Genomic DNA, 24,440 nt, shown 5'->3' on the forward strand with positions numbered 1-24,440 from the left:
CTTGAAAATCTATGGTATAAGCCCTCTTCAGACTTCCATGAGCTGAATGTTCTGTTGTGGTGGGAGGGGATCTGCATCTGCACACATTACACATGTCTGCACCTGCCCTGTTCTGGGAACTGTTTCCTGCCCATAGCAGCAGGTGTGCCAGGTTGGGAATATTTCATTCCTGATTTTGCACATGCTACTTCCCTGGGAATCTTTCATTTCCAGATGTGCATCTCCACCGTGCACGAGGTGTAGATAAGCTACAGAATTTTAATGCAGATGCTGCCCATAGGGCGATCTGCTCTCACTCTAAATAAGAGGGCAGGCGGTTGATGGTGATTGGTTTGTTAGACACGAGGTTCAGATTTTAAAAAAATTAGAGGTGATTTACACACTGTTACAACAGATTACTTCCTTACAGCTTTTCTGATTTAAACTGTCATTGCCCTTGCTATAAATGGAGTCAGTCTGAAGCTTCTGGGACATAAAATAATAAAAACACTAGGCAAGTATTGATTGCCTTTCAGCTGGGGCAGGGACTGGCGACATTTCTGTTCTCTGTATGTACAGCTCCTAGCACAACGGAGTCCTGCTCTACAAGTGGCGCTCTGGGCACAGCCACCTCGCTGCAAGCAATAGTAAGACTCCCAAAGCACTTTACAAAACCACCCTTGGTTCCTAATCTCCTATCTCCACTTTTCAGAGAGGGGTGCTGCGGCAGAGACATTGACCCAGGGCTTTGCTTAACTCACACAGCAAATTGGTGTCAGTCAGGAACAGAACCCAGATGGCTGGACTCACATTCGTCTGCTCTATTAGAGACTGGGACAGGAAAGCACAACAAGCCAGTCTAAGGTGCTGTCTATAACAAGGCATAACTCCATCAGTGTGGTTACACTGGGACGAATTTCCCGAATGTGGACAGGGCCTCCCCTGGTGTGACTTGCGCCTCCTTCGGCATGTGCACTAAGTTACACACCCTTGCCCGCGTGCTGCCCTCCATTCAGCCAGGCTCCGTGGGCCCAGTTCAGAGGTGGTCGGCGAAGGTGTGAGATACACGTTGGGCAGTGGGTGTGAATTTTCAGGAGTCTGACTGAGGCCGAGAGCGGCAGAGCCGGTGGAAGAAAGCGTAAGTGGCACCAGCTGGATTCCTTCACGTTCCTTGACGCGACAGAGTTAGGCTGACCCTGCTTCATCACGGCAGGGGGTGAAAATCTGCACCTTTGCGTGACATGGGGAAGCCCGCCTAACCCCGGGTGTAGACCGCGCCAGGTCAGTGGAAGAATTCTCCCGTTGTCCGGAGCTGCAGCGTTTCTAGTGAAGGCCGCCCCAGAGCACGGAGGTCAGTTCTCTTCATTCCACTCCACACGGGTGTAAACGCCGCTGGTGTCAGTGGGGCCGTTCCTGATGGACACCAGTCGGATCCGCACAGGGCTTTGAGGCAGGGGGGTTGGGGGGGGGGCAGAGCTGCCCTTTGGCAGTTGAACAATCGCTAAAAATAATTTAGTTTTTTCTTCCAGTGCTATTAATGCAACTAAACTAAACTGCTCCGGGGCTGGAACGTGGCCTGCTGCGACTGTATCTCCTAAGCAAGCTCCTAAATCTGAGTTCTATAAACCCTGTTAAACAGGGAGGCTAGGATGGAAACTGTGACAGGACCTCCGCACTCGCTCAGCCGGGGCTGGGTGCAGGAGTTAATGCTATAACAAAGCATTCCTCTGATGATGATGTAATTGTTTGAGCTGGAGGGAAAGGGAGAGCTTTGCTGGTGCCAGATATTCTGAGGCGTTGTTAGAACTGGGCTTTATCCCTGTAATTGCCTTTGGTTTAGTGTTGTTTTTCATCTTTCATTCCGGCACAGGCTCCGTGCTCAGAGCCCTATTTCTAGGCTCTGAGCCTGGCTGTCAAAAGCATCAGTTGAGCTACAAGTTTGTGGGTGTTGCTAAAAGACCTGTACCCACTGTCTGAGCCTGGGCTCTGACTGGCTAGTCAGCTGTCCGGGGTCCTGGGCATGCACCCGTGGCATGAAGATGGGGTTAAGGGAGGGGCACAGCAAGAGCCCTGGGAAATGTTTCCAGCCCTCTAGCTCACGTGGACTGGTTGCTGGACAGATTTGTACGTGTCCATCACATTGTCCAGTGCTCCCATCCCAGACGCCCTTTAAGGGAGTGTGGAGCTGATAATGATACTAAGGAAAAGTGGAGATTTGGACCTCGAGCCAGGAGGGTCCTGGTAAGCAGAAAGGCCTGCTGGTGAGACTGACAGGGCCCCCCACAAAAAAGGTGGAAGGGCAGTAAATCTTCTAGCCTATCCGTGTGGCTGGGCGGCTGCACAGGAAGAGTGTGTGTTTGTGTGTGTGGGGAGGGGGGTGTATTTGTGTGCAGCAGGGAGTGTGAAGGGAGGGGTGTGGGTGTCTCCTCCCTTCGCTGGTACATGCCTTCTCTACGGAGCACTTCTGCAAACAGAAATCCAAGGCCAAGTGGGAACGTGAGTAACCAGGAGTGAGGAGGGAGAGAAAACGAGCGGGCACATGTGACCCGGTCTCGCCTCCCTGTGCTGGGATTTCTCACCAGAACGGCCCTTTACATGCCACAGGATATCTCCACTATAATGGGGGCAGGGCCCCTCTGCATGGGAGCTCCCAGGTCACACGTTCCCCCCTCGTGTGCTGTACCATGTTAGCAATAAGGCCAGCCAACGTGTCACTTTCCATCATACCCAGAGGAGAGAGAGATGGCAGAAGGGCAGAGTGGGCTAAGTGGAGATGGAACAGCCTAAAATCGGAGGCCAAAGGTGGAGATAGCAGAGATACTGAGCTCCCTAGGAGAACTGGCACAGATTCAGAGCTGGCTAAACAGGATAGAGTGTGACAGAGGCTTGTGGTCGCTGGCTGGGGCTGCAGGTTGAACTATCCCTGGATAAATACAAGGTGCTGAGTACATTTCAGCAGTGCTCTGGATTGGACGGGACCTAGCGGAGCTGCTGGGTTCTTAATGTTGCGGCAGCTCTTTCATTTAGAGGGCCTGCTAAATAACTCCACCTCATAGGGACCCATTTAAAAATGTCCTTCTCTTAGGGGGACTAATTTCAGGGTGTATCATCCATGACACGATTCCCTTCGGGTCTCAGCTCTGCCACAAACCCGCGTGGTTTTACATTTTCCCAAGGGGTCCCACTCTTCCTTAAGGCAGGCCATGCAGTGCCTTCAAAACTGAGCCTCTGGGCTTCAGCACTCCTGAGTCACAACGTGAGCTCTGCCCAGCGAGTCCCACTGAGATAGACCACTGGTCAGAGTCTTGGACACACTTCAGGGACCAATGCACCTCAGCAAGTACATTTTCTTCCCGGCATTTCATGACTCCAGTCTTCTTATTTTCCCCACAGAAACGACTAAGAGCTCAGCAGCCAAAGGGGCAGGTTTCCCGGGAGCTGACGGCCTTGAAGACAGAGAATCATGGTGAGGTGTAAATCTTTTCCCTCACAGGGCTTTTCAATGCCCTTACCCCTTTAAAAGCATTAAGCTAAGACAGGGGTCCAAACAGATGGGCCAGTGTGTTCCACGCACAGATGCACCCGGTACCTTCTGCAGCACTGTGAACTCTGATGCGGCCAAAGTGGCACTGTGACTAGTGAGTCTTCTATTCTGGTCCATGCCCAGGTCATCTCACCTGTGTCTGTTCAGAAGGCTCCTCCGGATGGGGAGGCGATGTGTATGAGGATCACTGGGCTAAAGGGGCTTTACTGACTTGAGTTAAATCAGAGTGGATTCTCTCACTCCAATTTCCTAGGGGGTCTTGGCATGAGTCCCACCTGAGATGGTGTCACAGAGCCACAGGATTGGTGCTACACGCCAGCTTTTAAACAGCCCCTTGGAGGGTCCCCTTCTGTGTGGCAGACCTGAAAGGGGTCCCACTCTTCCTTAAGGTAGGCCACGCAGTGCCTCCAAAACTGAGCCTCTGGGCTTCAACACTCCTGAGTCACACCGTGAGCTCTGCCCAACGTATCCCACTGAGCTAGACCGCTGGTCAGAGCCTTGGACACACTTCAGGGACCAGGGCACCTCAGCAAGTGTTGGCAGAGACACCAGGCAGCCTTTTCAGAACAGAGGCAGATGGAACCCAGCACTGGGAAGGCCTGAGATTAGCATAGAGGAATAAAGGTTAAAACACCATCTCTTCTGGCCACACCAGCCTTCCCTCTAGTGTCCTTTTCTGGCTCTGGCTTTCCATGTCCCTGTGTCACGCCCAGGTGAGAGCTGCCGAGACACTCCAAAAGCCAGCTCTTATCCCAGCCACCTGAAACCTTTCGATCCAGTGTCTACCTCCTGCAGACACGTGCTGCGTTCACACGGCTCCACCTGCAGGAGATTCCCATGTATAAATGTCAGCTGCTCAGTGTTTGGGGCTTCCGTTGTCTTTGTGGACCCTCCATTTATATGGGTCGGTTTCAGCCAGTACTTGACAGTCCCATTTATTTCACCCCAAACAGATACGTGACACAACAGCTCATGTCTCTTTCTCTGCCCCATGAGCAGATTTAACCCTTTTGCACCCCCTGGGGAGCAGTGCAGAGTACAGAGAAACTGAGGCATGCAGGGGAATCATAAAATATTACAGAAGATTCCCACTTCATCACGGATGGTTCCTTAGAAATTGACAGAGTATTTGGCGTACGTTCCTGGAAATGCATCCTTGTTCTAGTGGAAATATTGCAACCTTGTATGAGACAAACCGCACAATGCAGAGCCAGGCTAGAAATAAAGATCTGTATCCTCATCTGGCATAAATTAGCCTGTCAGTGATGCTGATTTACATCAGCTGGGGATCTAATGCTAAAAGTCCAACTCATGCTGACGAAGAGTGTAATGCTGCCATCACAGAAGCCCCTCTACCCACGGAGCAGGCTCGGTATTGGCAGGGCATCAGTGTAAGTTTTCCCTGTGCTGCCCAGGAATGAGAATCAGAGATTCACAAGCAGTTTCCAAGATGAACAGCAAATTCCACATGCTGCTGTTCATGGACTGACCCTATTAGTCACTCTCAAATGCCTGGGTGACAACACTGCTCGTGAAAATCTGAGCAAATTCTAAAAATGTCATGAATTCATAAGGGAAGCAAGTAAAAAAACAAAGCTCCTTGCCCAAGGGAAGTGGGTAGGTAGAATTCTAGGAAGCTGCCTTAGTGTTTATTCATGGACAGAGAAATCGATGACTGAAGTCTAGTAATATGTATGACCAGGCGAACACCACAGATGGCCAGCTCAAAAACTGCACTAGCTGACCAAAACGTCCCACCAGACGAACAATCCCACCCCTAAGGAAGCAGTCAGTGCAGTAGTGAGGAGGACATTGCATGGAGCTGGAGAGGATGGTGTCTGAATGCTAGTGAGATGAATTACCTTATGGGTATGTGTCTTGTTGCTCTGTTCAGAGTTGACACACTCTAGCCCTTATGTGAAGGGCTGGTTCAGGCAGAGAACTACAGACAAGCTCAGAGATAAGTGCTCTCTACCAGCTGAGTTATTCAGCAGGCAGTGTTTGTCATTCGTCAAAGTCCCGTTTAAATAGCTTCAGTCACCCCATCAGGAAGTGGATACGATACCATGTGACCACTCCCACACACCAAATTGTGACCAGCAGTCAGCTGTAGCAGACTGTTTGCAAAGCACCCGTGGCTGGAAATGATTCGCTCAAACCAGTCGTTGAGCAATGAATGCACTCGCAGAAACTGGGAATGATTGACAGGAAACAAAGACCTAAATGAGACAGTGCAGGGAGAAATAACTGAGCTGGAAGGGTCATCCCCAGGACTGAGAGGCCAAGGTTGTCTCCTGTCTCTATTCAAAACTTGTCCCCATTGCGGAGACTGCCAACACGTTGCCCATTGGTGCTAATTAGTGCCAGGGGTAGTGTGGGTAATTGTCCAATAGGAACTAGACTGAGATCATATTTTATGTGGGCCACCAAATCACCCCCAAGTGATAATGAGTTGACCAGGCCTCAATTCAAACTGGTGACCTGTTAGGCCTGAATATCTATAACCTATCTGTAAAGGCCTATACTCTAAGAATTTAGGTGCATTCTTATCACTTGGCTAGTTAGAGGTATAAAAGGAAGAATCAAAATCACTGTCTGCCAGTGTAAGGGCCTTCTCTTAGGGTATGTCTACACTATGAAATTAGGTCGAATTTATAGAAGTCGGTTTTTTAGAAATCGGTTTTATATATTCGAGTGTGTGTGTCCCCACAGAAAATGCTCTAAGTGCATTAAGTGCAGTAACTCGGCGGAGCGCTTCCACAGTACCGAGGCAAGCGTCGACTTCCGGAGCGTTGCACTGTGGGTAGCTATCCCACAGTTCCCGCAGTCTCCGCTGCCCATTGGAATTCTGGGTTGAGATCCCAATGCCTGATGGGGCTAAAACATTGTCGCGGGTGGTTCTGGGTACATATCGTCAGGCCCCCGTTCCCTCCCTCCCCCCGTGAAAGCAAGGGCAGACAATCATTTCGCGCCTTTTTTCCTGAGTTACCTGTGCAGACGCCATACCACGGCAAGCATGGAGCCCGCTCAGGTAACCGTCACCCTATGTCTCCTGGGTGCTGGCAGATGCAGTACGGCATTGCTACACAGTAGCAGCAACCCCTTGCCTTGTGGCAGCAGACGGTACAGTACGACTGGTAGCCGTCATCGTCATGTCTGAGGTGCTCCTGGTCGCCTCTGTGAGGTTGATCAGGAGCGCCTGGGCAGACATGGGCGCAGGGACTAAATTTGGAGTGACTTGAGCAGGTCATTCTCTTTAGTCCTGCAGTCAGTCCTATTGAACTGTCTTATGGTGAGCGGGCAGGCGATACGGACTGCTAGCAGTCGTACTGTACCATCTTCTGCCAGGCAGGCAAGAGATGAGGATGGCTAGCAGTCGTACTGTACCATCTTCTGCCGAGCAGCCATGACATGTGGATGGCATGCAGTCCTTCTGCACCGTCTGCTGCCAGCCAAAGATGTAAAAGATAGATGGAGTGGGTCAGAACAAGAAATAGACCAGATTTGTTTTGTACTCATTTGCCTCCTCCCCTGTCTAGATCACACTGCAGTCACTCACAGAGAAGGTGCAGCGAGGTAAATCTAGCCATGTATCAATCAGAGGCCAGGCTAACCTCCTTGTTCCAATAACAACGATAACTTAGGTGCACCATTTCTTATTGGAACCCTCCGTGCAGTCCTGCCTGAAATACTCCTTGATGTACAGGCACACCCTTTGTTGATTTTAGCTCCCTGAAGCCAACCCTGTAAGCCGTGTCGTCAGTCGCCCCTCCCTCCGTCAGAGCAACGGCAGACAATCGTTCCGCGCCTTTTTTCTGTGCGGACGCCATACCAAGGCAAGCATGGAGGCCGCTGAGCTCATTTTGGCAATTAGGAGCACATTAAACACCACACGCATTATCCAGCAGTATATGCAGCACCAGAACATGGCAACGCGATACCGGGCGAGGAGGCGACGTCAGCGCGGTCACGTGAGTGATCAGGACATGGACACAGATTTCTCTGAAAGCATGGGCCCTGACAATGCATGCATCATGGTGCTAATGGGGCAGGTTCATGCTGTGGAACGCCGATTCTGGGCTCGGGAAACAAGCACAGACTGGTGGGACCGCATAGTGTTGCAGGTCTGGGACGATTCCCAGTGGCTGCGAAACTTTCGCATGCGTAGGGGCACTTTCATGGAACTTTGTGACTTGCTTTCCCCTGCCCTGAAGCGCATGAATACCAAGATGAGAGCAGCCCTCACAGTTGAGAAGCGAGTGGCGATAGCCCTGTGGAAGCTTGCAACGCCAGACAGCTACCGGTCAGTTGGGAATCAATTTGGAGTGGGCAAATCTACTGTGGGGGCTGCTGTGATGCAAGTAGCCCACGCAATCAAAGATCTGCTGATGTCAAGGGTAGTGACCCTGGGAAATGTGCAGGTCATAGTGGATGGCTTTGCTGCAATGGGATTCCCTAACTGTGGTGGGGCTATAGACGGAACCCATATCCCTATCTTGGCACCGGAGCACCAAGCCGCCAAGTACATAAACCGCAAGGGGTACTTTTCGATAGTGCTGCAAGCTCTGGTGGATCACAAGGGACGTTTCACCATCATCAACGTGGGATGGCCGGGAAAGGTGCATGATGCTCGCATCTTCAGGAACTCTGGTCTGTTTCAAAAGCTGCAGGAAGGGACTTTATTCCCAGACCAGAAAATAACTGTTGGGGATGTTGAAATGCCTATATGTATCCTTGGGGACCCAGCCTACCCCTTAATGCCATGGCTCATGAAGCCGTACACAGGCAGCCTGGACAGTAGTCAGGAGCTGTTCAACTACAGGCTGAGCAAGTGCAGAATGGTGGTAGAATGTGCATTTGGACGTTTAAAGGCGTGCTGGCGCAGTTTACTGACTCGCTTAGACCTCAGCGAAACCAATATTCCCACTGTTATTACTGCTTGCTGTGTGCTCCACAATATCTGTGAGAGTAAGGGGGAGACGTTTATGGCGGGGTGGGAGGTTGAGGCAAATCGCCTGGCTGCTGGTTACGCGCAGCCAGACACCAGGGTGGTTAGAAGAGCAAAGGAGGACGCGGTACGCATCAGAGAAGCTTTGAAAACCAGTTTCATGACTGGCCAGGCTACGGTGTGAAAGTTCTGTTTGTTTCTCCTTGATGAAACCCCCCGCCCCTTGGTTCACTCTACTTCCCTATAAGCTAACCACCCGCCCCTCCTCCCTTCAATCACCGCTTGCAGAGGCAATAAAGTCATTGCTGCTTCACATTCATGCATTCGTTATTCATTCATCACACAAATAGGGAGATGACTACCAACGTATCCCAGGAGGGGTGGTGGAGGAGGGAAGGAAAATGCCACACAGCACTTTAAGCACAGCACTTTAAAAGTTTACAACTTTAAAATTTATTGAATGACAGCCTTCTTTTTTTTGGGCAATCCTCTGTGGTGGAGTGGCTGGTTGGCCGGAGGCCCCCCCACCGCGTTCTTGGGCGTCTGGGTGTGGAGGCTATGGAACTTGGGGAGGAGGGCGGTTGGTTACAGAGGGGCAGCAGTGGCAGTCTGTGCTCCAGCTGCCTTTGCTGCAGCTCAACCATACACTGGAGCATACTGGTTTGGTCCTGCAGCAGCCTCAGCATTGAATCCTGCCTCCTCTCATCACGCTGCCGCCACATTTGAGCTTCAGCCGTGTCTTCAGCCCGCCACTTACTCTCTTCAGCCCGCCACCTCTCCTCCCGGTCATTTTGTGCTTTCCTGCACTCTGACATTATTTGCCTCCACGCATTCGTCTGTGCTCTGTCAGTGTGGGAGGACAGCATGAGCTCGGAGAACATTTCATCGCGAGTGCGTTTTTTTTTCTTTCTAAGCTTCACTAGCCTCTGGGAAGGAGAAGATCCTGTGATCATTGAAACACATGCAGCTGGTGGAGAAAAAAAAAGGGACAGCGGTATTTAAAAAGACATATTTTATAAAACAGTCGCTACACTCTTTCAGGGTAAACCTTGCTGTTAACATTACATACATAGCACATGTGCTTTCGTTACAAGGTCGCATTTTGCCTCCTCCCACCGCGCGACTACCCCCTCAACCTTCCCCCGTCCCTGTGGCTAACAGCGGGGAACATTTCTGTTTAGCCACAGGCAAACAGCCCAGCAGGAATGGGCTCCTCTGAGTGTCCCCTGAAGAAAAGCACTCTATTTCAACCAGGTGACCATGAATTATATCTCACTCTCCTGAGGATAACACAGAGAGATAAAGAACGGATTTTGGTTGAATGCCAGCAAACATACACTGCAATGCTTTGTTCTACAGTGATTCCCGAGTACGTGTTACTGGCCTGGAGTGGTAAAGTGTCCTACCATGAAGGACGAAATAAGGCTGCCCTCCCCAGAAACCTTTTGCAAAGGCTTTAGGACTACATCTAGGAGAACCGCAAATGCCAGGGCAAAGTAATCCTTTCACATGCTTGCTTTTAAACCATGTATAGCATTTTAAAAGGTACACTCACCAGAGGTCCCTTCTCCGCCTGCTGGGTCCAGGAGGCAGCCTTGGGAGGGTTCGGGGGGTACTGGCTCCAGGTCTAGGGTGAGAAACAGTTCCTGGCTGTCGGGAAAACCGGTTTCTCCGCTTGCTTGCTGTGAGCTATCTACAACCTCCTCCTCATCATCATCTTCTTCGTCCCCAAAACTACTTCCGTACTGCCTCCATCTCCATTGAAGGAGTCAAACAACACGGCTGGGGTAGTGGTGGCTGAACCCCCTAAAATGGCATGCAGCTCATCATAGAAGCGGCATGTTTGGGGCTCTGACCCAGAGCGGCTGTTCGCCTCTCTGGTTTTCTGGTAGGCTTGCCTCAGCTCCTTCAGTTTCACGTGGCACTGCTTCGGGTCCCTGTTATGGCCTCTGTCCTTCATGCCCTGGGAGATTTTCACAAAGGTTTTGGCATTTCGAAAACTGGAACGGAGTTCTGATAGCACGGATTCCTCTCCCCAAACAGCGATCAGATCCCGTACCTCCCGTTCGGTCCATGCTGGAGCTCTTTTGCGATTCTGGGACTCCATCATGGTCACCTCTGCTGATGAGCTCTGCATGGTCACCTGCAGCTTGCCACGCTGGCCAAACAGGAAATGAGATTCAAAAGTTCGCGGTTCTTTTCCTGTCTACCTGGCCAGTGCATCTGAGTTGAGAGTGCTGTCCAGAGCGGTCAGAATGGAGCACTCTGGGATAGCTCCCGGAGGCCAATACCGTCGAATTGTGTCCACAGTACCCCAAATTCGAGCCGGCAAGGCCGATTTAAGCACTAATCCACTTGTCAGGGGTGGAGTAAGGAAATCGATTTTAAGAGCCCTTTAAGTCGAAATAAAGGGCTTCATTGTGTGGACGGGTGCAGGTTTAAATCGATTTAACGCTGCTAAATTCGACCTAAAGTCCTAGTGTAGACCAGGGCTTACTGTGACAGTCTGAGGCCCTGTTCTTAGGCTAAGGCCTTTGGCTAAGCAGCAGAGGCAGCCATAAGCTGGGAAGCGATGGGTCACCTCCTCATATCCCAAACTAGTCACATTGAAATAAGGTGCTATTGGGCTGTTAGGAATACAGTCCTGTCCTGAGAATGCCTATCGCCTCCAGAGAAAGGGAAGTGCCTAGAAGATGTAAAAGGAAACTTAGTTTGATAACATCCTGTCTGGCAAGAACTCACTTATCAATAGCTGGGATGTGAAATCCTCACTTCTGTATTGTTTTGTCATTATAGTTCCCACTTTGCCATTGTTTGTCTGTATAATCTCTGTCTGGTTCTGTGATTGTTTCTGTCTGCTGTATAATTAATTTTGCTGGGTATAAACTAATTAAGGTAGTGGGATATAATTGGTTAAATAATCATGTTACAATATGTTAGGATTGGTTAGTTAAATTTCAGGAAAATGATTGGTTAAGGTATAGCTAAGCAGAACTCAAGTTTTACTACATAGTCTGCAGTCATTCAGGAAGTGGGTGGGGGTGTGTCGCGGGGGGGAAATGGAAACAGGGAATGGGGGTGGGGACATTGGAATCATGTTTTGCTAAAGGGGGAAATGGGAACAGGGACACAGGTAAGCCTCTGTGGTGTCAGAGCTGGGAAGGGGGACACTAAGGAAGGAAACTGGAATCATGCTTGCTGGAAGTTCACCCCAATAAAAATCGAATTGTTTGCACCTTTGGACTTCGGGTATTGTTGCTCTCTGTTCATGCGAGAAGGACCAGGGAAGTAAGTGGGTGAAGGAATAAGCCCCCTAACATGACCGAGTGGAGAACAGCCCCAGAAATTCTAATCCTGTCAGCAAAACCAGCTGGCCATGGTCTAGCCATTTATGTTTAATTTGCAGTCACCGCAGCTCCCTTGCACGAGGATGTGGAGAAGAAGAAGGCGCTGCTGCTGGAGGATCAGAAGAGTGAGATTGCGAGGCTCCTGCAAGGACATCAGGAGGAAACGGAGAGGCTGAAGGAAGCCCACCAGGCAGAGACCCAGAGACTGACCCAAGACATTAAAATCCAGGTTGGGTCAAAGTGGCTTCCCCACCCCAGGAGTGTCTGTGTAGTGTCCCAGCACAGTCACCTCAGTTCTGGGCATTCATGCTTCTGCTTACTGACATTCGAACTGCACCACTATTATTGGTTCAGAGCTAGGCAGTAGTATACAGCAGGACCTTGATGACCTGATGGTCTCCAAAGACACCAGACAGCATGAGATCCTTTGGTGGTCAGCTAGCAGGCTTTGACATTCCCCTTTCAGCCCTGATCTCACATTCAGAGCCAGCTGGCCTGCTCCCCCAGTTATAGACACCTGTCTGCCTTCCCCAGGGTTAGCAGACTCCGTATGGTTGGTTAGTGTCCTCAGATTTCACCTCTAGACACCTAAGGCCATGAGTAAGGCTACAGTTTTGTCATGAAGGTCACGGAAATCGTGAATTTGAATAAAGTCCATGAAATCTCAGAAATGGCTGTAAAATCACATTTGACCTGGTGCACTGGGGTCACGGCATTATTCAGGTTTGGCCCCTCCAGCCCCATCTATGGCGGGGTAGACAGACCCAACCTGAGAGGGGCTGTGACCCATTCCCCAGCTCGGAATGCCCAGAGCAGGAGGCTGTGCCTAATCTCACCTGCTGCAAGGTGAGCTCGCTCTCCAACTTCTCCCCCTTCTCTGACTTGTTTTTTCCCCCCGGCACTCTGTTGTGAAATTTACGTGCCAAAATCATAGCCTTAGCTGTGAGTGAAACTGAGCTCAGTGGTTCACTCCTCCTTGTCCCCCTTTTACTGATACCACAGAGCTCAGCAAAAAGGGCAGTTGTCCAGGAAATCCTGGAAAAGTCCAGGGTGTTGCAGGTCAGCTGTCCTAGCAGAGATGTGTGTGATGCTCTCCCCCTCCCCCGCCACATATTGTTGCCAGTGATATTAACCCCTCACTGTCATAAGTACCAAAGTTAAATTAATTCATAAAAATAGCACCAGGAAACTGGATCTGCCGCCCAGGAGATAAATAGGAGACTGCACAGGCAGGTACACTTCAATTTCTCTGAATTCCCCAGATACTTAGGGCTTGTTGTTCACTTTGTTTCTAGGTGGAAAAGGAAAGAGATTTAGAGCTTAAAAAGCAGCTCTCAGAGCAGTTCGACACACTGAAGAGAGAGCATGAAGAGAACCTCCGAGGTAAGGCCCGAGTCTCTCCTTTGCTAGGCGCTGGCTTCCCTCTATGCCACCACCGCTATGGTTTAAACTTCTCACAGGGCTGTTCTTGCCTCTCTTCTCCTCTCCAGCCTCCGTGGCTCTCTTGAGCAGAGGCTGATCACTCCTGTAATGAATATTCAGCATTGTCATTAGATGTTATGTGTCCGAGAGATCTGCCCATGTTTTGACTGGCCCCGTTGGCAATCACCTACCATGCCCTCTGGATTACCGTACTGTCCCCTGTCATGCTCTCAGAGGTGCGATGGTGCTCGCTTACTGTCCTGTGGCCTGCACCTCTTCAAGCCAAGAGGGAGGGTACCCTAGGAAGGGCATGGAGAAATGCTGGCAGGAGGTATTACTCTGTAGTTCATTAGCTAGCATGGAGCGTTTGTAGAAACCCAGCCCAACGTTTGGAAAATTGACCCCACTGGGGTATTACACTTGCAATGCCAGTGCCTCTGAAATAAACCTAAAATGCTTCAAAAAAGAGACCCCTTCCATCGGAGCAGGAGGCGTCCCAGGGAGCTTGTGGGCTGGTAGCGTTTACACTGCAGCCAACAACGCGAGATCTGCTCACCCAGTCTCAGCAGTAAGGCTGGGAATGGTGATGGGGTCATTCCCTCTCTTTCTCCTTTCGCTACGGCTGGCATACTGCCTCTCTCCTTAGCGTGGCAATCACTCAGCTAGTAGCCCTGTGGCTTTAGCTGAGCGAGTCCTCCAGGGAGCTCCCAGCTGCAAGGCTGCTCCAAGAAACTGCATTTCCTCTGTTTACAGTCCCAAGCCTCTGCTGACTCTTAGCCCAGAGTAACTCTGGTCCCCCCTGTGGCAGGGCCATCTACTGCCATTCTGTGCAGGTAAGGGGCTTGGGCAGGGCTTGCTTTCCTGTCTTTTGACACTGTCTCCTGCTTTTGACACTGATTTTATGTTTCCCTTGCAGAACTCCAGAGGGTCCATGACCAGGAGACGATGCTCTTAAGGGAATCCTACCAAAGGTCCCAGTCTTCCTTACAGGTGCTGGTCCCCTTGCTTTGGCTTGCTGAGAAATTCCCTGTGGAGCAGAGCTCTCCAGATTCAGTGCACAGGTCTGAGGGCACTGGGGGAAGCTTCCAAGGGACCTGCCTGAACTACCCCTGAGGCAAAACAGCACTGGCTGCCCCTTACTTTTCATGAGAGCCAAATTGAGAAAGCAAAGGTTGTTCGAGCTGCTCGGAGTCCACCACCCTTGGGTAATCCAGGCTGGCTGTTTGTGGGAATGACTGGCTCACCTGAGCCCAGAGGGGCCTCTCACAAAGTGAGCGTGCCTTAATTTTGCAGCAGTCAAAGAGAGATTTAAATCGAAATGGCCACCTGGGCTTTCAGTTCCAAAGTATAAAACAGTCCTTCACTGGCTCAATCAAAAAAGTGCAGAGTTCCCTGCAGCCCCAGCACCTTCTTCGCCCTCGCCTCCACGTGCCAGTCCTAGCAGCCAGCCGGGCGCTCCCCTGTTCCTGCCCTGCTCTGTCCAGGGTGCTAGCTTCCCTCCACCTGCAAGGCACCCAGTCCTCCCTCCTTGAGTTGCAGGGAGTCAGGGACCCTGCTCACAGTCCCTCTCCTATTGGCTGCTTCCAGCATAGCCTCCCGAGAGCTTATTAACCCCTTGCATGCCAGTGTGGGGCAGACACCCCATCACACCACTACTGACACAGGGGACAGGTGGCTTGCGTTTGGAATGGCTCCATGTTGTTAATGGCGCTCAGAGCTCAGGTTTTGGTTGGGGCACATCTCTGCTGGCAGGCAAGCCTGTAGCCTGAACACTCCAGACGTGAAACGGGTGCGAACAAGCTGCCTAACTGCCTTACTGTGGCTCATAGCAGAAGTGGCAGAGTCAGGGAGTCTGTTCTTATACGAGCAACCCAGGAAGTGCTGATTATAAAGAGATCTCTCCCATGGTTACCGATTGACCCATTGTAACCAAGGAAGCCAGGATGGCAGAAGGCATTACAGTGGGAACTGCTCCCTGGTGCCATTAAATACTGTATTAGGGAATTGCTGCATGGGGCTTCGTTAGTCATTGTGAAATGTCTTGCCATTTGACTCCTGCCACCTCCGTACAATGCAGTAGGTCATTTTCTTTCCTTATATGAACAGTGCCCCTGCTGGAGGGGAGGTCATAAAACAGGACTCATAATCACATCCCTCTTCCTTTCTCTTCTGCCCTAGGAGATGATTGACAGGTTGAATTCCCAGCTGAAATCCTTCCAGGAGAAAATGAAACGGGTGGAGGAATCGATCTTGAGCAGAGACTATAAGAAACATATTCAGGTGCAGGAAATAAGCGAACTGTGGCCTCCTGGGAGGATATTTCTTTAACCCATCATTTGCCAGGGTCTCCGAGCAAGCCTGTTAGATTCACAGTAGTGGCAATGGACAGCTCAAACTTACAGAGTCATAGAAGCATCTGTATGCTATAAATGCTTTGTCACCAAAATAAAAGCCAAAGAGAGGCCTCCCTGGAAAACTCCCCATCACTGGATCTGGAGAGGGTAGTGTTCATGGTGCCTGGTAAACCTGTAGTACGGTTGAAGTAAGCAAAGGGATAGGAAGTAGATCATAAGAAAATTAAGGGTACATATTCTGTGCATTATAAAGGTAGTTCAAGCTCCTTGCACTCAGGTGGCTAATGCAAATGCCGTAAAGACATGCATGTAGGCACTGAATGAACACTAGTAAGCACATTTTGGGGGGTAAGAATCCTATCAACCCAGGACTGAGAACACATGCCTACTAACGGTCATCATCTTTGGCTCACCTCCGTTGGAATGAAGAACCAAACCAGAACCATGCATTAGCCCGCCCCCAACCTCTCCAGTCAGTGGGGAACTCATGCATTTTCTTTCTCCCCTTCTAGGATTATGGGAGCCCCAGCCAGTTCTGGGAGCAAGAACTGGAGAGTCTGCATTTTGTCATAGAGATGAAGAACGAACGCATCCATGACCTGGACAAGAAGCTGCTGAACTTGGAAACAGTGGTGGGTTTGATGTTCTTCTTCCAAAAAGTCCATGGACTCCTTTCCAGGGGCAGAGATGGAAAAGCACAGTCTACAGGAGAGCGCGCCACCTACCTGAATGCAAACAGCGTTCTCCAGGCGCATTCCCCTCTGGCTCACCTGCTACCTGTGGGCAGCTCTATGTCCTGGCTGGCCTCTCAGCCGAGCTAGCGTGTAGGACGCGGACACAGTGAGGGCAGCCAGCAGATGGAGGGCTGCACTAATTGGACCAGGCTGCTACAGTGCTGGGTGTTTGCTGGCATACACAGCAGGTTGCTGCTATGCATCACTAACCTCGCATAGAGGCAACTTTTGTCAGTAACCATCAATGTTCTGACGTTGGCCCTTAGGCAGGACCTCATGAACCAGCATAGGGGATCGTCTTTTGCCAAATTCATATCACTTCTGACCCTTGACCTCTCCTTTGAATCCTCCCTTCCCCAACCCTTCTGGGATGTCACAGATGGAGAAGAACCTGCTTCTGGAGGAGAAAGTGAAAACCCTTCAGCAGGAGAATGAGGATCTGCACGTTCGGACACAGAACCACTTGACAATGACAAGGTAACATGTGTAGCGTAGTGCAGTACAACCTACCTGCTGCCATTGTCAGAGCTCACGGGGGCTGAGCGCTGGGCTAGGTATGAATTGCACTCAAGAGAGGCTGTTTTCTGAATGCAAGGCTGATAACTAGATGCTGGGACAGGACACAAACAGCAGGTATGATGGCATCAAAGCGAGCACAGAGGCTGCAGGTCAGGGGGAGATAGCTGAGAAGAGCTATGAGAGTAGGGGTGCCGCATGATAGGGCTGAGGTGCACTAGCCAGGCCTCCTGTGGGTACGTGACTTTACACGGCACTGACCTAGTTCGGGTGAATATGTGGGGTGTATGTGCATTCACGAACTTGGGCGTGCATTGCACCCATCTGGCTCTGGTGAGAGTGTATGTGTGAGGCAGACCATGACCTGGCACAGCACCACCCCCTTTTCAAGCCCATTTCATGTCCCCACTGCCCTGGCCTCCTTTGGCAGTGATCAGAACAGCTGGCAGGGCCCTGATCGCCATCTCACTCCGGGATTCTTACCGGCTCAGCTTCGTCACCTGCTGTTTCTTTGCAGGCAACTGTCTGACGAGCTCCTGGTGGTTCGGGAGGCCCTGGACAAGGAGTCCCAGCTGCGGGAGCAGGCGCACCGGGAGAAGGAAGAGCTGCTGTACAGGGTCCTGAATGGTGACTCCTCCTCTACCTTCCCCATCCCCTCCAGTGAGGTGCCGCTCATTGCCACGTAGTGCTCTGGGAAGTGGCGACGGAGGCTGCTGGGATGAGGAAGCAAGCGAGGGGCACCAGAGACTCTTCCACCCCTCGTTTTAGCGCTTCCTTTATTGCACAGGTCCAAAGCTGCTGTCATGGGGACTCTGTCCAGTAGAAGGGGAGCTCCTCAGACTTCCAACCCTGGGACGGCCTCCCTCTAAGGGGACAGTGCAGTATTTCTTGGAACCTTTTCAATGTGCTTTTAACCCTCCTGTGTGTCCCCCTGCCTGACTCTGAACATGGGGGAGCTTACGAGACACCCCAGAACCTAGACACATGTGGTGTGAGGTATCCTGACTGCCCCTGGCTTCACATCTCAATCAGTAGCTGTGATTACAAGGGGAACAAGCTAGCAAAGCTAAGGAGCTCTCCGGTGCGTTCAGGAAGGAGAGGCCTGTTTCACGCACTGGTTTGCCCAGGTGAAGCTGAACCGGAGCCCTGCATCTGAACAACCTCAGCTTTTGGGGAAGTTTGGATCAGGCTCCGGGGCTGAAGTTCGCAGCTCGGGTCCGTCTCTAACCAGAAACAAAGTGAAGGATGCTCATCTCAGATGGAGCTGTTTAAAACAGCAACTAGCTGAGTCCAGCATCAGCCACGGGTGGCTTTGTGGTGTACACTGGCAGGCAGCGGGTGAGGAGACCCCTTGGCGTCTCTCTCTCTGGTATTCTTCAAGAACAACCCCACAAGGAAAGTTTGAGAGTCTTGGAGCTGGAACATGCTGCTCTGTGTGACCCAGGCTCAGGGCTGGCACTGGCTTCCAGAAGACTGTGCCTGCTGCTGGCCAAGAAGCAATACCAGCTTCAGAAGAAGCAGCAAGCCTGCTGTTCCCAGCTGGAGAAACGGCCCCGATGGCCCGTAGCAGCCACCCGAAGTGGTGCCCGAGGTGGCAAACAGGGGGGAATGTCTGCTGGGCCAAGTGAGGATGGGGAAAGGTAACACAGTGAGCGAGAGGTGGACAGAGCTTGTCTCTCCCTGGTGCGCTCACTGCTCAGGCTTTCTGGGAGCAGATGGTTCCAGCTCCATAGGGTTGCCCACGCACCCCTGTCCCTGGAAACCACCTGGCAGTGGCAACCAGAGCTGGACCAATGAGCGCCTTCAGCAGGAGTTTGGGGAGCAGCAGAGGGGAAGATGGACAGCTGCATGCCCCTGTCTCAGAAATCCCAGACCTGCCTGCAGATGGAACATGTGGTCCAGTAACACCTCTGGGGAGGAGATGGGGTGCCTAGAGCTCCTGGTGCCCAATGACTAGGTTACATGGGCCCATGGAGGGTGACTGGAAAGTTTGCTCCTGTGAGCGGGGCTGCTTGTCTAGTCCCGCTGAGCTCCCAGTACTTTCCTGAACCCTGTGCTGGGCTCACCCTGGCCAGACCCCTTGTCTCCTGCCATGCTGGTCCTTTCTGGTTCCCAGCTCCATAGTGAACCTTCCTTGGGGCTGCTGCAGTGAGAATCACCATCTCCTGTAGCCTTCGCCTTTTGATTGTCCATGGCCCTGGTGGCTTTCCCTGACAGACTCGGCTTCTCTTCCAGGTCCCATGCCCTCCTTCCTGTTGGCTTCTTGCCAGAGTTCAGCCCACAGCCTGCCAAGTTCTCTCTTGCTTTTGTTTCAGAGCACTGCCTCCCAGGGCTTCCCTCCCTGGAATCTCCCCTTCTTTGGGTCTGCCACAGGTGCCTGTCCCCTTCTGCAGCTCCTCTTCACAGTCTTCCAAGCTTCAGTCCAAATCCCCCTTAGATTTTGCTGTCACTGCCTCCTGCTTCCTCCTGGCTCAGGACAATAGTCCTATTGCCCCAGGCTTCCTCCTGGGCCAGCCCCTTCTAGTTCTGGCTCTAGCCTCCTCTCTGCCCTTAGCCCAAGAGAGAACAGTCCTGGATCTACCTCTCTCCTGGGTCTCCTCCCTGGCCTTTCTTTCTGCTGTGCTCCTTCCCTTATGAAGGCCCACCTCCAGTTACACTTAACACTGCTCCAGGTGCCACCCAGTGGCCTAACGGGTCTCAGGCTGGGTTAACCAAGCTGGAGGTTTATACGCCATCACAGGGCCAGATCTCCTCTTACACTAAGGCTCCTTTACACCGCTCTGGCAGGGCAAAAGGGCCAGAAAGAGGGCACAAATGTAATTTATTCCCCCTTTAAGACCCCTTTCCTCTTGCCAGTGTGGTGTCAGGGAGCCTGTTTGTAAATAAGACTCTGGCCCCTTGATGTCATATCAGATTTGCTCTGTACAATAAGCCCCTGATGCCTCCGGTCATTTGCAAAGCATTGTCCACTGCACTCTAGACTCACCCCCTCGCTCTCTCATAGCTACAGGACACCTCCTGGAAAAGAACATTTGTTCCTTGCGAGCTCACCTGCTCCTGCTGTTTACTCCCCACATGAACCTTTAATCCTCCCCACCGTCGCTATGGAAATGATGGTGACCCTGGAAGAACACATGATGCCTGCAAACAAGCAGCTGTGCACTCCGAAAACCCCACGCTCACTTCACACTGGAGTCACTGGTAACACAAAGCACCAGGCATCTTGTCAGCTGGGTCCCATACACCACTGAACTCTGAAAATTCTCTGCCAATGAACAGTGCTGCTTCTGGCTCCATTGTCCTGTTTGTCAAGTGGAAAGAGTTTTTTCTCACGCAACCTGACTGCCAGGCTGGGCAGACCCACCCTACTGTTGGCCTGGCCGTGATTCACCTGGGAGAATGGCTGTTTCTTTGGTGAGAGTTTGGCCCACGCTGAAATCTTGTCATTTGTGTGCTAGCAGGCAGCACTTGGAGAGTCACAAGATCCCGTTCAGCCCCCTAAGAAACCTGGGCAATTTGCTTCAGGTGAAAATTGGCCATTTTCCCAAAGAAGGGTCACCATTTTCACAGTGAAATGAGGCCTTTCTGTGTCTGGGAGCCGCCTGTTTCCATGGGTGTGGGAAATTCAAGATCGTTCCCACCCTTCCCTGCCCCTTCTCTTCCTCGTTATCTTTCCATTTTCTCATTCTCTTCTGTGCCTCTTTCCTTTATAAACCTCAGGCCCCAGGAGACATTTTTAGACATTGCACAGAAATGCTCCAGATCACTGACACCACAACTAACAAGCAGTTCTCCTCGACCATCTTTGAGAGCAAATGGGGCGGGGGGAAGCTGGGTCTAGAATGTGAACTGCAACAGGGTCAATCCTCGCTGAGAGCCGAGTGTCTGCACAGTGCCTATGTTGGCACAACGGGGCTGGGGGGAAACCAGTCTGTTCTGCTCTGCATAGCTCAGTCTATGAGAGGGGTAGACAAGATCCCCTGAAGATGTCTCAAACCTTTGACAGTCTTTCTAGAACCCCCACAAGCCCGGGGGCCTGAGTGAAGGGAACTTAGCAGGGCTCTTGAGAACAATGGAGAAGTCATTGCTCACTCAGTACTGACTAATTACAACTCCCCGGCTTCCCCATCCTGTACCTTTCCTTGCGGCCCCATTTCTTACAGAGCCCAGGGCACTCCGAGTGGGTTGGCCTAGAAAGAGACTGTACATAGCAGCAGACAGGAGCAGCTCTGGTGGGCTCCATTCTCCTTTCGCCTACACTGACGTGACATGAGCAACTGCCTTAGAGTTACACCAGCCTAAGGGAGCGCTGAAGTAGGCTTAAGAACTAGGTAGAGATGCACCTGTCTAGGAGCTCAGACTAGGCCACCACAGTGGTCCCTTCTGGCCTTGAAGTCTACAAATCTTGGCTCTGAGAAGCACGACGGTCATAGGATGCATCACGACAACGTGGCCCCCTGAATTGTGTGCTCCTACTTCCCTCGCCGAGGGCTCAGAGCCCTGAGACTCTCCCAGGGCCTGTCTTAGCTGAGGAACCAGCCGTTAGCAAAGTCTGCGCTGGTGGCAGTGAGTTAATCCACACGCCGCGGACTTAGAACTTGAACCGTGTTTGGGTGCCACCCTACAACTTGCTCAGAGTACAGTGGCCGGGAAGAGAACACCTGGGCCTGCGCTCTGCTAGGGATGGTGCTCTGTCCAGTCGTCACAGGGCATGGCATCCATCTTAAGACTTGGCTGCTGTCCTCTTGCCACAGAGATACCAGCTCCTGCTGTGGAAGCCGAACAGAGGCTGCTAACTTTGGGGTATCTGTTACTCCTCTAGGGGTGGCTTCTTTCTAAGTCCCCGTTGTGTTTGTAGTGGTATGTGTAAAGCCAGCCCCGTCGCTGGCTGTCTTCTCTTTCCTTCCCCCCTCCTCCGTGCCCTAATGTGCCCACGCAGACAGGTAAATCAGGGTGAGAGGAGACGGCGGCCCAGTGTGGCGTGGCTGGGGAGCTGACGCGCACTAATTGGATGCACGCAAGCACTTTCCACTGGGCGTGCGAATGCTTTCAGGAGAGACCAAGAGGAGCGTTAGCTAGTGCCACAGACTGCCCCTGAGCTTTGCACCAGGAGCGTGGAGCCGTGCGTGTGTGTGTGTGAAACAGACCTGTGTGCTAAAGGCTGTAACAATACAGTTCTGGAAGGGGAAGATACCCAAAAAATGAAATGTCAGTATTTTCCAGGTGGCGGCGTGTGCCTTTCCTTGGCTCATGGCACGGATTGCTTCAGCAGCTCCTTCGGGGGGTTGCAATGGGACAGTGTCGACGGTTGTGTCTTGATGTCGCCCCCCTTGGGGTCAGGGCAGGCAGCTACTCACCTCATAGATCGTTCCCTGGGCAGCAGCAGTCCTGTGGCCTGGCCCTCTGGCTGCACCCCTTACAGTCCACCCTTTTCCCGGGGTATAAAACAGTCCAGACAAAAAAGAAAGTAGTTCCAGGGCCCCTGGCCCCTCCCGCACACAAAGGAGGGAAGCAGTCTCTCCGGCTCCGGACGAAACACTGGCCCCCCACCCTCCGCGTGGCTAAAGGCCAAGGCTTTTCAACAAAAGAAACAAACCGGCCCATCTTCTCCCCTCAGGTTGGCGGCGCTCCCAAGCTGCTCCTCAGCTGCTCCTCTTTAGCCAGGGCCCTGGTCCCGGAGCTCAAGCTGGGCAGGGTCTCAGGAGGGCCCAGCCCCAGGGCTGACAAGCCGCACAGGTGCGGCCGGTTGGGGCTGATCGTGACCACAGGAGTTCTTTAGCCTTTTCTTGACTGCTGGGAGGGTTATAACTAGCTGCCCCACCACAGATGGGGTGCAGAGAACCTGCCCTGTGTTTGGGAGGGAGGCCGTTAAACCCTCGTCCCAGAACAGAGGAGAAGCTGCAGAACCCAGCCTGCACCCTCCCTGAAACTGGGAGAGAGGGGAAGACGCCAGCTACCAAGACCTTACGATACGGGGAGACTGGCTGCAAGGGTCCCTTTCCGGTGTTGTGTATAAGTGCGGTCGGTGAGAAGCCCTTTCCTGTATGAGAACAGAGCTCAGATTCCCGCTGTGAGTCACCTGTGCCTTGCCTACGCTACAATGTATGCGGTGCAAGCATGGGCCCTTTGGAAGCAGAGGGTGTTTCAGGGCTGGCCTGTGTTTTTCTCTTTAGCTGCCCCAGAGATCCCATTGGAGCTGGCTGAAGTTTTTCTAGCGCTCACATTCAGATGGGAGGGGAAGGGATCCTGGGTGGGATTCTCCCTGGAGCAGAGGTCAGTGTGGACTCGTGTTCCTAATGCACTTAGTACTGCAGAAATTCCCACCCTCCGCCAGCATCCTGGGTGGGCTTGGATGGCCCCGAGGGCCACCTCCCCGCAGAAAGGAGCTGTTGAGTGTCAGGTCTGTGGCTAGCACACAGATCTCCATAGGAAGCACCCCCACGATTTGCTTTCCTTGTCAGCGGTCTTGGCAGAGAAGCCAAAGACTGACTGAGCTACCGTCTTACCCATCTCCTGCCCTTCCCTGTTAGGACAGAGACACACAGGCAGCTCAGTGTGTGTGGGTGGGGGGGGCAACGAGAGTTCGCACCCATTGTTTTCTAGCTACAGATCTGGCCCCCATCATGACAGTATGTTAGCCCCTCGAGCACTGGTGAAATTATCCCAGGTGGGAGGGGGACTACAGTTTTATCCCCATTGTACAGATGGGGAACTGCAGCACTGAGGCTAAGGATGTTCGGAAGAACGCAGCAGGTTGGGAGTCTATGGGGTGCTGAAAGCTTGAAAACCTGGCCACCGGTGTTGCAATGGGAGCTTCTGGCTGCTGAGCACTTTAGAAACTCTGCCCCTTATCGACCCACCTAAAAGACACCCCTTATTCCCCAATCAAAGTAAACCCTGAAATGAAGCAGCCTAAATAAACCCCACTACAGAGAGAAATTAACCCTTGTTTTTAAAAAATCCTTCCTGCAAGCAGTTGACAGAGATGCCAAGAAGTTCATGCGAGCCTTTCTGTTGCCACTGATTGTACATGGAAGGAACTGAGAGCACATGGGGATGGGCAGAACGAACCCCCGAGATAGAATAGGGAGCTGAGCTCTTTGGAAAACCTGGCCCTCCATGACTTTGCCAAGGGCATCAGTGGCAGAGTTGGGAACCAAATCCTGATCTCCTGAGTCCTATGCCATTGTGCTAACCACAAGAACCTACCCCAGTTCCGCAGAGACCCTGAGAACGTGGCTCCCCAGAGCTGTCAATCAGGCAATTGTCACTTGCACTAAACTCATTTTAAAAGGAAACAGCTTCCACAGAGAGAAGTCTCAGCTCCTTGTGGGCCAGGAGACAGGAAAGTATGGGCAGGGGCGGAAAGGCAGCTTGAGTCCTGCTGTTGCGGCTGTCACAGCCATGGAAAGACTCTGCTGGGCATCCAGCACTGACCCTCAGGACAGCAGCACTCACATGCATCGGGGCAACATGAGTGACCCCATCCACAGGAGAGTTGGCTGGAAGAGCAAACCTTCACAGAGGCTGCCTCTGCTGGTCTCTGACCAAGAGGATCTCTGGAGTCTGGCCAGCCGTTCTGTCATGCCTCCAGCT

General features: G+C 52.0%; 1 protein-coding gene across 1 annotated transcript in view; it reads left to right on the plus strand.

The window, feature by feature from the left end:
* Positions 1-23,757, plus strand: part of CCDC69 (coiled-coil domain containing 69) — a 32,185-nt gene extending 8,428 nt beyond the window's left edge. The window contains exons 2-9 of the mRNA XM_084636364.1: positions 3,373-3,445; positions 11,878-12,047; positions 13,114-13,201; positions 14,157-14,230; positions 15,419-15,520; positions 16,107-16,226; positions 16,708-16,805; positions 17,362-23,757. Coding sequence (XP_084492490.1) covers positions 3,373-3,445; positions 11,878-12,047; positions 13,114-13,201; positions 14,157-14,230; positions 15,419-15,520; positions 16,107-16,226; positions 16,708-16,805; positions 17,362-17,530 — 894 coding nt within the window. The 3' untranslated portion in view covers positions 17,531-23,757. The remainder of the gene's footprint in view (positions 1-3,372; positions 3,446-11,877; positions 12,048-13,113; positions 13,202-14,156; positions 14,231-15,418; positions 15,521-16,106; positions 16,227-16,707; positions 16,806-17,361) is intronic.
* The last annotated feature ends 683 nt before the right edge of the window (positions 23,758-24,440 follow it).

This window comes from Lepidochelys olivacea (genome assembly GCF_965140295.1).
Source record: "Lepidochelys olivacea isolate rLepOli2 genome assembly, chromosome: 8".
NCBI lineage: Eukaryota > Metazoa > Chordata > Testudines > Cheloniidae > Lepidochelys > Lepidochelys olivacea.